Source organism: Marmota marmota, unplaced genomic scaffold (assembly GCF_001458135.2).
Source record: "Marmota marmota marmota unplaced genomic scaffold, marMar, whole genome shotgun sequence".
Taxonomy (NCBI): Eukaryota; Metazoa; Chordata; class Mammalia; order Rodentia; family Sciuridae; genus Marmota; species Marmota marmota.
The window spans coordinates 26,965,827-26,982,188 of record NW_025999977.1 but is presented as its reverse complement, the minus strand read 5'-3'; the positions used below and the strand labels follow the sequence as shown (position 1 = coordinate 26,982,188).

General features: G+C 35.9%; 1 protein-coding gene across 9 annotated transcripts in view; it reads left to right on the top strand.

Moving 5' to 3' along the window:
- Mta3 (metastasis associated 1 family member 3) overlaps positions 1-16,362 on the top strand; it is a 166,955-nt gene that overhangs the window by 48,769 nt on the left and 101,824 nt on the right. For all 9 annotated transcript variants that reach the window (XM_048804472.1, XM_048804473.1, XM_048804471.1 and 6 more), the window contains exons 5-6: positions 7,985-8,048; positions 12,344-12,461. In XM_048804472.1, the coding sequence (XP_048660429.1) occupies positions 7,985-8,048; positions 12,344-12,461 (182 nt within the window). The remainder of the gene's footprint in view (positions 1-7,984; positions 8,049-12,343; positions 12,462-16,362) is intronic.

Here is a 16,362-nt window from a genome sequence, read left to right as displayed (position 1 = left end):
CCCCCCCCCCCCTTAAAGCAAGTTCCATTTAAGAATGGTCTTAGCAAGGTAATACAATTTATTAATTTTAATACATTTTGAATCTTTTAAAAAATTTAGGCAAAATTTACATAAATATCAGGTTAACCTTTAACCACTGTATGGTGTCCATCGTGTAGCAGCATTCAGTGCATTGACAGTGTTGTTTGACTATCACTTCCACCTTTTTTTTGCAAGATCACTTATGTTTTGCATAATGAAATGGGAAATTACCATAAATTCACTTCTACTGCTTCTGGAGCTGTGATGGTTGTCTTGAAGTAAAGTCATAGGCTTGTTTGAATTATGAGCTGAAGTAACTGCCTTCTTCATGAAACACCATTTTTGAAACAACTTCTGAAAGGTAAACCAGGGTTGTTTAGTAGACTTTTTGAAAGTGAAGAATTTTTTACATAAAACTATAATTGTTAGTCATTTCACAATGTATATGTATTTAGTCCGCGCCCAGCGCAGACCATGTCAAGGTTCGGCTATGTGGGAAATCCTAAGGGAGTTTAAATTAAAGACACAGACTCTAGTTACCTTTAAAACCAGCTCCAGGACAGCTCCTCGAACCCCCAGCCTCAAGCTACCCAAGAAGTAGCGAGGTTTACTGAAGAGGTGTGTGTGTGTGAGAGAGATAGAGATAGATATATATATAGAGAGAGATAGATAGATAGACAGATGTGTGTGTGTGTGTGTGTATGCGCGCGTGCTGGAGGGGGGGAAGAACACGCCAGGGAAAGGACTTTTATTGGGGAACAAAAATTCTGGGGAAAATCTCATCCAATGAATGTTAAGTGGGGCAGTATTCGAAGGTCAGATGAGACGATTGGATCTTCGAGGGCTGTGGTCAGGCACGCCTTCACATGGACAAGCCCTAGGACCCAAGAAGGGTGGGGAAAGCTCTAACACAAAGAAAAGTGTCTGAGCGCCTCTCACCCAGCCAGGGAGGTAACTCAATCACGTGCAGGGATGGCCTCCCACATGTGTATATCAAAAGACTTTATTATACACCATTAATATACAATTTTTGCCTTATATGCCTCAATAAAAGTGAGGGGAACTCTAGTTGTCCATTAAGATAGAAGTTGGATACTGGGTGTGGTGGAGCACGCTTATAATTCTAGCAGCTCAGGAAACTGAGGCAGGAGGATCACAAGTTCAAAGCCAGCCTCAGCAACTCAGTGAGACTCTGTCTCTAAATAAAATATAAAAAGGGCTTGGGATATGGCTCAGTGGTGAAGCACCCCTGGATTCAATCTCTGGTACCAAAAAAAAAAAAAAAGAGAGAGAAATTGATTGAAGAGATTTGCAGAAACATGAAATACTACCTCTCACTGTTCATTAAATTTTTTTTTTTTCAAAAATATATTAAGGGATTGGGGCTGTGCCTCACTAAATTGCTGAGGCTGGCTTTGAATTTACAATCCTGCCTCTGGGATTACAGGTATATGCCACTGAGCCTCTGGGATTACAGGTATATGCCACTGTGTCTGGCTAGAGCAATTAATTTTTGAAGGTAGACTTTTTCCATAGATGATCAAAATGTTTATCTGTAAACAGAACGTTTTCTGTGTAAACAAAGAATGTTCCAAATACTCTGCAAAGCTATTTGTAGTAGATGGGAGTAGATTGTCAGAAGTTTATTTATTGATTGGTACTGGGGATTGAGCCCCAGAGGTTCTCTACAACTGAGCTACTTTCCAAGTCCTACCTCAACTCCTTTTTTTTTTGGTGGTTTGAGACAGGGTCATTCTATGTTGCTGAGGGCCTCACTAAATTACTGAGGCTGGTCTCAAATTTGCCATCCTCCTGCCTTAGCCTCTTGTGTTGCTGGGATTACAGGCATGTTGCCACTGTCCCAGCTGCCAGAATTTATATATTAAATTAATTTAAACTAGGTAGTTTCTACCTAGTTTGGATCTATGCTTAGTGTACCCTGGAACCAAAAGCAATGGATGGTAGTTGGGGACATTGCTCAGTGGGAGAGCTCTTGTCTGATATGCACAAGGCTCTGGGTTTGGGCACAGGCAACCCTCCCCAACCAAAAGCAGTGAATGATGGAGCAGTCCTTTCATTTTCAGGATCACGGAAAACTGTTCAGAATCCCGTCCTTTTAGAAATTGAAACTTTTTTTTAAAAAGCATTCCATGTATATATGAGCAATGAGGCCTGTGTCTATAAGTAAATTATGATGCTGCTGCTATGTTGCTTTTTTTTTTTTTTTTTTGGTGGGGGTGTACTAGGGATTGAACTCACTGAGCCACATCCCTAGCCCTGTTTTTATTTTATTTAGAGACAGGGTCTCACTGAGTTGCTTTCTAAGCCTCACTTTTGCTGAGGCTGACTTTGAACTTGGCAATTCTCCTGCTTCAGCCTCCTGAGCTGCTGGGATTATAGGTGTGCACCACCATATCCCGCTATGTTGTGGGTTTTAAGTAAAGTTTGGGGATAGCTCCTTATTGGATCTTGGATCATGAAGATCTTGCCTCATTTTTTTTTTTTTGGCTCAATGCTGGGGGATCAAAACAGCGTTTCATACCTCAAACATGCTAAACAGGTGTTCTACCACTGAGCTCTGTCCTCAGTCTTGCCTTATTCTTACTTATGACTATTGTATATTGCTCATTAATTTAATCCCAACTAATGGATATTTGGTCTTTTGCTGCTAAAAATGATATTGCAAAGAATAAATTTTTGTATGGGTGATTTGACATTTTTGATTGTGAGTATACCTGTCAAAGTAAAATTGCTGACAGTGTCCTAATACAGTGTTCTGTATTTGGTGTATGTATTTTCATATAAGTAATAACATAGTACTCCCCTGTGGATTAGCATCTGTCTTCGGTTTATCTATTAATGTTTTAGAAGCTTATTTGAAATCTTTTAAAAAATATTTTTAGTTGTTGATGGACCTTTATTTTATTCGTTTATTTATATGCGGTACTGAGAATTGAACCAGTGCCTCACACATGCTAGGCAAACACTCTACATTGAGCCACAACCCCAGCTCCTGGAATCTTTTTTTTTAAAGGCGCTAATGAAGGTAGTTTTCTTTTTTCACATTTTATTATGCTGATATTTTTATTTTAAGAAGTTAGATTTTGCCAGCCATGGTGGCACATGCCTGTAATCCCAGAAACTCAGGAGGCTGAGGCAGGAAGATTGCAAGTTCAAGGATAGCCTCAGCAACTTAGCAAGACCCTATTTTAAAATAAAAAGGGTGGAGATATAGATCAGTGGTGGAGTTAAATTCCCAGTAACAACAACAAAAAAGTTAAAAAGTTAAATTTTGTAATTTATTTTTTGTAATCTGTAAACAAAATTTGAATTAGCCAATCTGGTACCCATTGGTGAATATACATAGTGCTACTCAAGAAATGAATTCAACATGAGGAAGTTATTTAGTATGCCTATTAGGATCTTAGGATTGTTAGTAGAAGGAAGAGTGAAGGGAAAATATAGTAAGTAAAGAAAACTCATGTCACAGTTCAAAAAAGAAAAGAAAATAAAATTAAAGTCTACTAGTTTACTAGTTAAGCACACACACATTTTTTTTTTTTTTTTAAGCAGCAGTACCAAAGATCCAACCTAGGGCCTTGTGCATGCTAGGCAAGATCTCTACTGGCTGAGCTTTGTCCCCAGCTCTTAGCATGCTTTTTTTGAATATTGTGTTTTTCTACATAATCTTTCGTTTGACATCTTAGTGGCTTGTGGATAGAAGTGTTTCTTATTCGCATCACAGTGCAGAGGAGGACTGGGTTGCATGCAAAGCGTATCCAATATATTGTCATCAGTATTGGTGTTCCACATGTTGTGGGACTAAGATTTTTCCGCTGTCAGAACAATATCTTGGGCTGGGGATATAGCTCAGTAGAGTGCTTGTTTCTCATGCACAAGGACCTGGGGTTTAATCCCCAGCACCACAAAAACAAAAAACAAACAAAACAAAGAACAGTGTGTTTGTTACTCTGTTCTGGTACCCATTGGTGAATATACATAGAGATACATATTGGTATCTCTGGAACATTCCACTTCTTCTTATAAGATGGTTCTTCTTCTTTTTAAATTTTTTTTTTTTTTGTAGTTATAGATGGACAGAATGCCTTTATTTTATTTGTTCATTTTTTTTTTTTTATGTGATGCTAAGGTTGGAACCCAGTGCCTCACATGAGCTAGGCAAGCGCTCTGCCACTTAGCTACAGCTCCAGCCCCAGGATAATCTTATTGAAAGGGAAGGGTAGCATCAAGAGAAGGTCTTTATCCTCTTTTTTCCTCTTTGACAGTTTCTTTCATATTTGTTATCAAGTCAGTATTTTCCATGTTACGGACAGAATGGGCTTCCTAAAACACTGCTTATTATTCCTTTTTCTTCAGAAAACCACAGACCTGTTATATTAATTGAGACTTCTCTTTTTTGGCTTTTCATTCCTCCACTTTACCTATTTACAAGAGCCAGTTGCCTCATTTTCATTTCTATTCATTAACAAGTATGAAAACGGGGTGTGAAGGTATGACTGTCATCTAGTAGAGAAAGGCCAGGGATGCACAACCCTGGCTGTAGTGCTAGGATCCAAGAAGGCCTGATGTAGAGTCATCATTGTCAGCTGTCCTTGGTCCCTTGGTATAGTATTCATACAGTTCTATGCACTTTATCTAGTTAAGATCCCCCTTTCATTTTAAATTTAATTTTATTATCTAAAAAAATAAAATGTATAATTGTCTAATAATATACAAGATGGTTCCCACTCTGTAATCATTTCCCACTCTTCTGTATTTATCAATCTAATTGCTACTATTAATTTTTCAGTCTTAGAAATGTCACTTCTTTTTCCTATTTCCTTTCCCTGTGTTTCGAGAATTTCCATGACTTTTTTTTTTAACTTAACCAATTTTTATGTTATGAACATGTAAATATTCTTACATATTCTTTCTTGTATAACCTTTTCTTTTCTTTGGAGTTATCATTGTTTTGCCTTTTCCTTTTGATTTTCCAACATATAAAACTTTTTCCTGCTTGCATATCTGAATGTGTATGTATTTCACCCTTGCCTCAGGATTTGTTTAGATACAGAGTTCTGGTTTGGAAATCATTTTCCTCATTTCCCCTTTAGTCCATTTTAAATTGTTTCTGTTGTGATGTCTAATTTTCTGAAAGCATTTTTGATCTTTGAACTTTGTCATTTTTTTGTTTGGTTGTTCATTGTATTCAGGGGACTAAATGCTGGATGAAACTGTCTATTCTTTAAATGTCCAATCGCAGTATGTAGTATTTTGAGATTTTTCTTTATATGAAAAATGTTCAGAATCCAGAGTTTCTGGCAAATTTAAAACTCAGAGAGCCAATGTAAAAATGGCTTTTTTAAAAAATGAAGAAATAATGGCTTTTGTTGAACATGGAGAATTTAAAGTCTGTTTCTACATCTATAGGAGTTATTTTTTATTGTTTTTGTGGTACTGGGGATTGAATCCAGGGCCTTGCATATGCCAGGCATGTAAATTTCACTCTCAGCCAGAAGTTGGTTTTAAGTTTGGCCACATAGGGATCACTTATTAATTGTGTAGGTTCCTGGACCCATCTCCAAGAGAATGGGATTCAGTAAGTCTGGTATGGCACAAAGAAAAAGTTAAAAAAAAATTTTTTTTGATACTGGAGCTAGAACCCACTGAACGACATCCCTAGTCCTTTTTATTTTTTTTATTTTTGAGACAGGATCCCACTAAATTGCTGAGGGGCTTGCTTGCTATGTTGCTGAGGCTGGCCTTGGACTTGGCAGTCCTCCGCAGCCTTCCAAGTTGCTGGGATTAAGGAGTACACCACCATTTCCAAACATGATTTAGTATTAAATGTTACTTAATGAAATTAATGTTAAAAATATTGCTTTGTCAGTATAGCAAAAAAAAAGTATTTCAGACTCTTTTCAGAAATTCCATTTATTGCCTCAGCATGCTGCATATGTAAGCGCATGGAAGTTCTCTGTTCATGTGCTGATGTACCAGAGTAATGTCTCTGTATGTGGTTCTGTCCCTTGTAAGGGAATGTCAGGTGTGTGTTGACTTGGAGTGTTATATGTGTTGAAGGAATAATGCTAATTTTTATGCATTCACTAATAATGTGTGAATAAAATATATTAGGTAAATAGAAATCTTTATAGCTCTTCCAGGAACCAAAAAAGAGATTCACTAGTATAACGTGTAATGTCATATATCCTCAGAGTAATATTTCTAAGTTATATTAACCTAGGATGATTGTCTGAGAAAGATGTTTTTATGATAAGTAAAAAAAATGAGTATAGAGTTGGAGAATTCTTAGAAAATGTACCTTTTAATCAATATATTAGTTTAATTTTGGTATTTTGCTTTGCTCTCAGTAGTTTTACTTTTTTTTATATTTATTGTTTAGTTGTAGTTGGACACAATATCTTTATTTTATTTATTTATTTTTATGTGGTGCTGAGGATCAAACCTAGGGCCTCACACATGGTAGGTGAGCGCTTTACCGCTGAGCCATAATCCCAGCCCACTAGTTGTTATACTTTGAATTGTACTTTTGTAATCCAAAAGCATCTGTTCTTCTTTCCTGCTTAATGTATATGTGGTGTATTTGTGTGTGTGTGTGTGTGTGTTGCTGGAGATTGAAGCCAGGGCCTTGTGCATGTAAGGCAAGTACTCTACCAGCTAAGCTATATGAGCTATATCTCCAGCCCCGGGGTATTTGTTTTTGCATGTTGGTTTTTGAAGCTGTTGTAACTTCTTTCTTTTTTTTTTAGAAAAAAATCAAATGATATTATGACATTTTTTTAGTGTTTTTTTTTTTGTGTGTGCGTGTGTGTTTTTAATTTTGTGGTACTTGGGATCAAACTCAGGTCATTGCTTGTGAGGCAAGCTCTCTACCCTGAACTATATCGACAGTCTGATGTTATGACATTTAAAGATATTTTTTGCCAGCCCCCACCCAAAGATACTTTGTAAACCCTAATCATTGCTTCTAACATGAATAATTCGTCAGAATTTCCCAGCAGATCTGGAGATAGAGTAAAATTTTGAAGCTGGTGAGAATAATTTTTATAAGTGGTTGTAATAATACTTCTACCTAGATAATCTTAGTTTTTCTTGAAGTGTTGGCAAGCCTTTTTAAAATAGATTTTCATATCTGAAGTCAGGTCCAGGCCTCTGATCAAAGGTAAGTGCCAGAGCTGGGGTGTATCAGGCATAAGGCCTGAGTTCAATTCTCAGTGTGCGTACACGTACACACACACACCCCAAAAAGAAAGAAAAATAAATGCTTCCAGACCTCAAGGTTTGTGAATTTATGGATCTTTATGTTGTCTCTTATTCTATTGGAAGTTTCTTGTGTTTAAATTTTAACTAGTCTGTAGAGCAGTTTCAATAAAGGTAAATTAGTTATATCCTTATAGGAAGGTATATTATTTTTTGGCTCTTATATGGAGTGACTACTTAAGAAATCTGAATATTATTTTAGTCACTGGTTTGTATAGTGCTGTTTTTGTCTGAAGATCTCTTATATAAACTTACCTTATAATATTTATTTATAGATTAAGAAACTCAGTCTGAGGTCTTTGTATCCACTTCCCTCCATTATTAATTAGGAAATAAAATGTTCCAAGTTGTTAGTATTTATCACTCATACAGTTTCTGTCATGGCCTGATCTCTCTAAATACCTACAAAGTCAGCCCTTTTTTTGTATGTTACCCAGCACTAGTGTTGAAAAGCAGGTATAAGTGGTCTAAATATATGCATTTAAATATACTCCTAACTGCCATCTAGTTTCTTTCTTTCTTTCTTTTTTTTTTAAATTCAATTTTTCAAGGAGAACTTCAAAACTGCCACCTAGTTTTAATCCTACTCCTGCCTTTTAGTCTTCCTGGCTTTGCATGTGCCATCACTGTGAAGGTAACTGATGACAGACTGACACTTATTCATGTTTTTACCTTCCAACAGGGGAAAATGCAGTGTTGCTCTTCTGAACGAGACAGAATCAGTATTGTCATATCTTGAGAAAGAGGTAATTCATAGTCATTCCTGTTCTGTGTGTTTTTCCCTCTTTATTTCATGTGAAGCTCATATCTTTGTTTTTATTTCCGTTTGTACCAAATCATTATTACACCATTACAGTGTTACAGTAAAGGTGTAATGACTAGAATGTGTTTGTGTAATTTCATTTCCCTGGTTAATTGAGGTAAGAGCAAAAACTCTGCCTTGTTTTTTTAGTCACCAGTGAAAGGCCTTCACAAGTTAGATAAATACTTTTGGTTTAAATAAATAGATACTTTAGTGTACTTGTTTGGTATACTTATTTCCTATATTTTGGCTTTAACAAATGAATACTTCAGTATACTCTGTTACTTTTGTTTTTTAAATAAATGGCTTTTCTTTTAGATTCTTTCCAGATGAGATTTTGCCATTGTTGGTTTGCTTCCTTTTCTGGAATCCTAATAAAGTTTGTCAATTAATAATATTTCTTTCTCTGAACCTCAACAAGAAACATTTAACAGATTGAATTAGATAGAACATGTACTTCATTGGAAGGAGGAAGCTCTTATAAACAGAATGTTCTATTGTATACATAAGATTGGATAACATTTAAAATAATATCATTAGTATTATGGGAATATATTTTACTATTAGTAATGTTTTAGTGTTTAATCTCTCTTTTTTAAATACTCCCCACCCCATTCTCTCCTTCCGTCCTTCCTTCCTTCCTTCCTTCCTTCCTTCGAACCCAGGGTACTGTACCACTTAGCTATACCTCAACCCTTTTTATTTGAGACAAAGTCTAACTAGATTGCCCAAATTGGCTTCAAATTTATGATCTTCCTGCCTCAGTCTCCTAAAGAAGCACCACTGTTTCGCCCTTCCCCATTCTTTTTTTTAAATATATTTTTTATTGTCAATGGATCTTTATTTTTTAATATGTAGTGCTAAGAATCGAACCCAGTGCTTCACACGTTAAGTAAGCTTTCTACCACTGAGCTACAACCTCATCACCCCTATTCTTTATTACATAACTGTATTTTTAAAAAAGAATTAGAGACATATTTTCTTTTAAAAAGTATTTCTTCTATACTCAAAAGCATTGTTCCTATCTCAGAAGAAGAAAATATAACATAAAAACTTTAATATAAACAAGGGAGCTATTGTTCACTAGAAAATCTATTTTAAAAAACTAGAAAAGAAAAAAAAACACATACACACAAGAAAACACAAAAAAACTTTCAAAGTGGATAAAATGTAACAGCCTTTATAACTTATGCTTGTGAAATTTAAAAAAGATGGTAGATTTTTGTCATTAGTCTGTACAAAATGATGGATAATAATAATGCTCAGGGATTGTGGCTCAATGGTAGAGCGTTTGCCTAACACGTGTGAGGCTCTGGGTTTGGTCCTCAGCACCACATAAAAATAAATAAATAAAGATATGTGTCCAACTATAACTAAACAATAAATATTAAAAAAATAATGCTCAGAAATTAACATTAGTTCAGAGAAGAAGAAATAAAATGGCAAGACATTCAGTATGTTTCAGTGTATTTTATTGGTGTATTTGGATAAGAGGAATTTTTTAATTGATTTTTTTCCCCCCTTCTCATTTATTGTATTTGCTTAAGGACTTTAGTTGATGAAACTTAGAAAAGATCTTTATCATCTTACCTGATACCTGATTTGATTTTTCACCACTTGCTCCATTTCAATCTTTGGGCTAGGAAGAATTAATCTCTCTCTCTCTTTGCAGGAGGAAAAAATTAGGAAAATAATACTGCTTGTCTCATACTTTTTGATTTGAAAAACAGTTTTTTTTGTGTGTGATTTAGACTTGCTCTCATCTATTACAAGATCATCCTTGAAAGATCTGTTTTGGTTTTTTAGTCATTTAAAAACACTGAGGGGCTGGGATTGTAGCTCAGTGGTAGAGCGCTTGCCTCGCAAGCATGAGGTACTGGGTTCAATCCTTAGCACCACATAAAAAAATAAACAAAAATAAAGATATTGTGTGCATTTACAACTAAAAAAATAAAATAGGGGCTGGGGATGTGGCTCAAGCAGTAGCGCGCTCGCCTGGCATGCGTGCGGCCCGGGTTCGATCCTCAGGACCACATACAAAACAAAGATGTTGTGTCCGCCGAAAAATAAATATTAAAAAAAAAAAAAAAAGCTTTAAAAAAAAAATAAAATAAAAAAATAAAATACTGAGCCTGGACAGCGTCATATGTCTGTAATCCTAGTTACTCAGGAGGCTGAGGCAGGAGGATTACAAATTCAAAGCCAGCCTGAACAACGTAGGATACCCTGTCTCAAAAAAAAAAGAGGGGTTGGGGATGTAGCTCAGTGGTAGAGTGCTCTGGGTTCAATTCCCCAGTGCCACTAAATAAATAAATAGTGCATAAAATATTGAAATTGACGTATTCGAAGTTGTTAACTCAAAGAACAGCTTTGTAATCATTATCCTTTACTTTTAACTGTTCATGAAATTGGCTGATCTAAATGTTCTTAAAACTTTTTTTATAATATAGTCTAAACATATTTCAAATATTTTCCTGTATCAGTACACACAGATCTAAGGATTTTAAACAACTGTTTGACTCTAAGTATACTCATTTCTTTGTGTGTGTGTGTGTGTGTGTGTGTGTGTGTTGTCGAGGACTGAACACATGCTAGGCAAGTACTCTACCTCTGGGCTCAACCCTTGCGCCTAAAATCCTTTTTTTAAAAAAATATTTATTTTTAGTCGGACACAATACCTTTTATTTATTTATTTTCATGTGGTGCTGAGGCTCGAACCCAGGGCCTCACACATGCTAGGCAAGCGCTCTACCTCTGAGCCACAAACCAAGTCCCCTAAAATTCTTTTTTATTGGATCACCATGTTAATGAGTTTTACAGATTAAAAGGGACCTTAGGTATCTCTGGTTTTAAATCTCATGGTGAGCCATTAGCAGTGTTTTCAGATACTGAGTAATATGCTTTATTGTTTTTGTCTAGAAAGCAAAACAAAGAACCCTGAGTACATAGTGATCATCCCCTCTTACTCTGTTAAGGAGGATGGTTTTTTATATTTTCTTACAGATTTTACTTCTTAGATAACATTTAAAATATACACAAATATCACATATTAGTGTCACTTTTTAGCACTTGTTTAATCTTTTCTCCTGACAGTGATCCATGGTTAAAATATCATGTGGAATTTCTCAGTGAATGGAATAACTTTATTTTTTCCCCTTTGTCCTTACTATAGTATGTAAGAGCCCTAAAAGGAGTCACTTCACGGTCTGGTAGTTATCTCTTATTTGTAGCTTGCTTGGCTGATCTCGGTAACATGCTGATGGTAGGGATAAGCCCTTCTAGCATAGAATGCAGAGAATTTTACAATACATGATCTCTTGATCCTAATGGGAAGCAGAGGATAGGACTTTGCTGGTTTAGACTCCAGTGGCTCTTCAGAATTTAGTACAGTACTGGTGGCCAGGTCATTTTCTCCATTAAGCCCCGTAACTCTAGGGCATTTGAGCTTCTTAAGGGACCATTGGAGTGTTTATGTGTTCTATTGGTGGGTGGTGTGTTTAGTTATGTTTGTATGCCTGTCTGTACACATACCTGTATTTCAGAATTTAAAAGAGAGCTTCAGAATTATAATTAGTAAGTATTCAATTAAATTTCTACTGTAATATTCATAAACTACATGTAAATTCAACTCTTACACAGTGTAGTCAATGTGAGATGTGTGTGTCTTTTAATATTTTGAATAAAATGTAGTATGGACACTTAAACAATTAGAGTGCCTGTGTCCATGAAGACAGCCTGCTGCTTGGTGCAGACATTGGAGGTTAGAAGATACTTGATTTTAGGTGTCTGACCTTTGAGTTTTGGTTTAACTTTGCTAGCTTTCCAAAACTCTGTTTTAGAGCAGTTAATTTTTTCTCTTTCAAACTATAACAAATAGGGCTGGGCTTGTGGCTCAGTGGTAGCACACTTGTCTGGCATGTGTGAGGCACTGGGTTTGATCCTCAGCACCACATAAAAATAGATAAAATAAAGGTATTAAAAAAAAACTAAAACAAATAATAAAACCTTATAATCTACTTTAGTTAAAGCTATTTCTTTTGCTTTTTAAAATTCTGCACTATTATACATGATGACAATAACACTGTACTCTCCTTAAAGACTTATGAATTTGTTCACATGAAGGAAATTTTATATATTCTCTGAAGTTTTATGCTTTTATTATTGCGACATTGATTTTATTGCTCTACAAACAGTAAAAGGAATTAAGTTTACCTAGGTATTTTCTGTCATTTTTTTCAGGATACCTTTTTCTACTCCTTGGTCTATGACCCCTCAGTGAAAACACTATTAGCTGACAAAGGTGAAATCAGAGTGGGTCCTAGATACCAAGCAGACATTCCAGAAATGCTCTTAGAAGGTACGTTTTCTTTTGGGTTTCAAGTCCTATGAAAACCTGTATTTTGAAATTCAAGTATTCTCATCCTCATGTGCAAGAAGCAACTTTAAGAGTAGAGTTATGAGCCCTTCCAGCCCTAGAAGCATAACAAATAGCAGTGGGAAATGATTTCTCTCATCAGTTATTCATTTGTGACTTCAGAGATTTTGAGTTTTACGGCTATATCTGTCTGTAAGTATAGCTTTAAGATCGTTAGTGGTTTCGAACTTGTGTTTTAATGTGGTATGCTTATTCCTTGAGATTGTTGAATCCCTTTGAAGTCATCTAGCCCAGGTGGCCATGGAGTCTAGCAGCTACATTTTGGTAGGTTTTTTTAAAGCTGATCTGGGTACTTTATGTACCAGAAGAATTCAAAGCTTTGCATTTTTAAAAACAGATCGTTCCTAGCAAGACTTAGTTTTCTTTCTCCTGTCACAACTGTACACTAAGATCTATTTTCTAAAATAAAGTAAAATATTTTTACTGTTAAAAAACGAAATACCACAGGCATAGTGGCACATGCCTGCAATCCTAGCTACTTGGGAGGCTGAGGCAGGAGGATTTTAAGTTTGAGGCCAGCTTGGGCAATTTACCTAACCCTGCCTTAAAATAAAAATTAAAGCTGGGAGTGGTGGCACATGCCTGTAATCGCAGTGACTCACAAGGCTTCAAAGTTCAAAGCTAGCCTCAGCAACTTAGCGATGCCCTAAGGAATTTAGTGAGAATCTTCTCTCAAAATAATAACTGAAATGGGCTGGGGATGTGACTCAATGATAGAGAACCTTAGGTTCTACCCCCAGTATCACCATCCAAATACCTCCTGGCCATAAAAAAAAAAAAAATCAGACTGTGTAATGTAGACAATGAATGCCGCCTCTTCTCCTTCATTCTATATGCATACTGTAACTGTTCAGGGCATTTCTTTTGTTCATACCTGGCTTGCAAGGTTCAGGAACACTTCTCATGCAGTGGCACACTGCACATGTTATTTTGTAACCACTTCTTTCTCAACAGTATATGACTGGCATTTTTACATAAAAAGTGAATTCATTCTGTTTTGTGACATTATCATTCTTTTCTTTCCATGGATGTATAATTTCTTTTTTAAAAACTTTATTCTAATTTGTTATATATGACAGCAGAATGCATTTCAATTCATATTACATATATAGCCATATATACATATTTTTCATATCTCTGGTTGTACAATGTAGAGTCACACCATTTGTGTCTTCATACATGTACTCTTCATACATGTACTTAAAGTAATGATGTCCATCTCATTCCTGCCCCCACTCCCTCTCTCTTCCCCTCCCTCCACTTTGCCCTATCTGAGTTTATCCATTCTTCCCATGGTCCCCCCTCCATCCCCAATATGAATCAGCATCCTTCTATCAGAGAAAACATTCGGCCTTTGTTTTTTGATATTGGCTAACTTCACTTAGCATTATATTCTCCAACTTCATACATTTACCTGCAAATGCCATGATATTATTGTCTTTTAATGCTGAGTAATATTCCATTGTGTATATATGCCATATTTTCTTTATTCATTCATCTACTGAAGGGCATCTAGGTTGGTTTCACAGTTTAGCTATTGTGAATTGTGTTACTATAAACATTGATGTGGCAGTGTCCCTGTAGTATGCTGTTTTTAAGTCCTTTGGTTGTAGACATAGGAGAGGGATAGCTGGATCAAATGGTGGTTTCATTCCCTTTCCAAGAAATCTTCATACTGTTTTCCATATTGGCTGCACCAATTTGCAGCCCCACCAGCAATGTGTGAGTGTCTTTTCCCCCAGATGGATGTATAATTTCCTTTTCCAGTCTCCTAATGATAGATTTTTAGGTATTGCCATTTTTTTTTGGCATTACAAAAGATGCTGACAGAAAATCTGCACATATATTATGTTTTTAAAGTCACAACTCCCTTGAAATGAAATGGTATATAAAATTTTTTGTTGTAATGCTGGGGTTTGAACCTAGGACCTTGCAAATGCCAGGCAAGTGCTCTTCTGCTGAGCTAATCCATTCACCCCTTTATTTACTTTTTAGATACTGAAAATCCTTTGTATCTATCCTGCATTTTTATGTATGAGGGACAGATTCTCCCACCAATACTTGTCATTAGGACTCTTGCCTGCCTTTGTTTTTACTTTTTCTTCTAGATAAACTCATATATCATTGTTTTTTTTTTTTATTTGAGCATTTATTTTTAAAAATTATAATTATGGGCTGGGGTTGTGGCTCAGAGGTAGAGCGCTTGCTTATTAGCATGTGTGAGGCACTGGGTTTGATCCTCAGCACCACATTAAAAAAAAAAAGGTATTGTGTCAACCTACAATTAAAAAATAAATGTTTAAAAAAATTATAATTATGCTTGCCATGGTTACTTTTAGCTCTTCTGTGAATTTCTTATGCATTTTTTTTTTTGTTTCATTTTGGTTTTTTTGTACTGGGGATTGAACTCTTGACCACTGAGCCACATCCCCAGCCTTATTTTGTATTTTATTTAGAGACAGGGTCTCACTGAGTTGGTTAGCGCCTCACTTTTTTGCTGAGGCAGCTTCCCGAGCTGCTGGGATTACTAGCATGTGCTATTGTGCCTGGTTCCTTATGCATTTTAAAATCTGGTTTCTTATTTTTTATTATTTGTTGATAAGAACTTTTTTAAACAATATTTTAAAAGTTGTAGATGGACACAATACATTTATTTTATTTGTTTATTTTTATGTGGTGCCAGGGATAGAACCCAGTGCCTTACACATGCTGGGCAAGCGCTCTATCACTGAGCCACAACCCCCGCCCTTGATAAGAACTTCTTGAATATTAAAGGTATTTATCCTTTGTCCATAAGTATTTCCACTTTTGTCATTTGATTTAAAAGAGTTTTTTTAAGAATATTTTGGGTTCTTTTTTCATTGTAGTTGGACACAATACCTTTATTTATTTATTTTTATGTGGGCCGAGGATGGAACCCAGCACCTCACACATGCTGGGCGAGTGCTCTACCACTGAGCCACAACCCCAGCCCCTAAAGAATCTTTTAAAAATATTTTTTTAATTGTAGGTGGACACAATACCTTTATTTTATTTTATGTGGTGCTGAGGATTGAACGAACCCAGGGTTTCACACATGGGAGACGAGCGCTGTACCGCTGAGCCACAACCCCTGATTTAAAAGAATTTTAATAGTGACTTTTAAATTTGTTTAATAGAGAAGTGTAGAATTTACTGGGGCTGGGATTGTGGCTCAGTGGTAGAGCGTTTGCTTAGCACATGAGAGGCCCTGGGTTTGATCGTCAGCACCACATAAAAATAGATATATAAAATAAAGATATGGTGTTCAACTACAACTAAAAAATAAATATTAAAAAAAAAAGAAGTGTAGAATTTATCAGTCTTTCCTTGAAGGTCTTTGCTATTTGCACAAAAAGCCCTCTACTTTTGTTTGGCTTCCATCTGGTTATTAAAATGAATATGCTCTTCCATGGGTTCTTCTCTCTCTTTGCATGTTTTTACTTCTAGAAACCAAACTCAAAAGTTAAGTCAACAGATAACGCACAAGAGTTAGATCACAGGATACATGGTTGTCCGTGGTGGGTAAATGGAGTGGTTATGAAACATATCAAGCCTCAGACTTCAAAATTCTTACAAATTCAAATACCTGGAGGATAAGTCAGTAAAGCTGGGAGAGCAAAATGCCAAGTCTCTATTGACTGTTTTGGCAGTTTTTTTGAGTGGATTGTTTGTAGTGAGTGAGTTTATTACAGGTTGAGACATTGTTTATAACCTTTTTTGTTGCAGTGCTAGGGTTTGAACCTCTGGCCTAGTACATGTCAGGCAAGGGCTTTACTACTGAATTTATAGCCCCATCCCTTTT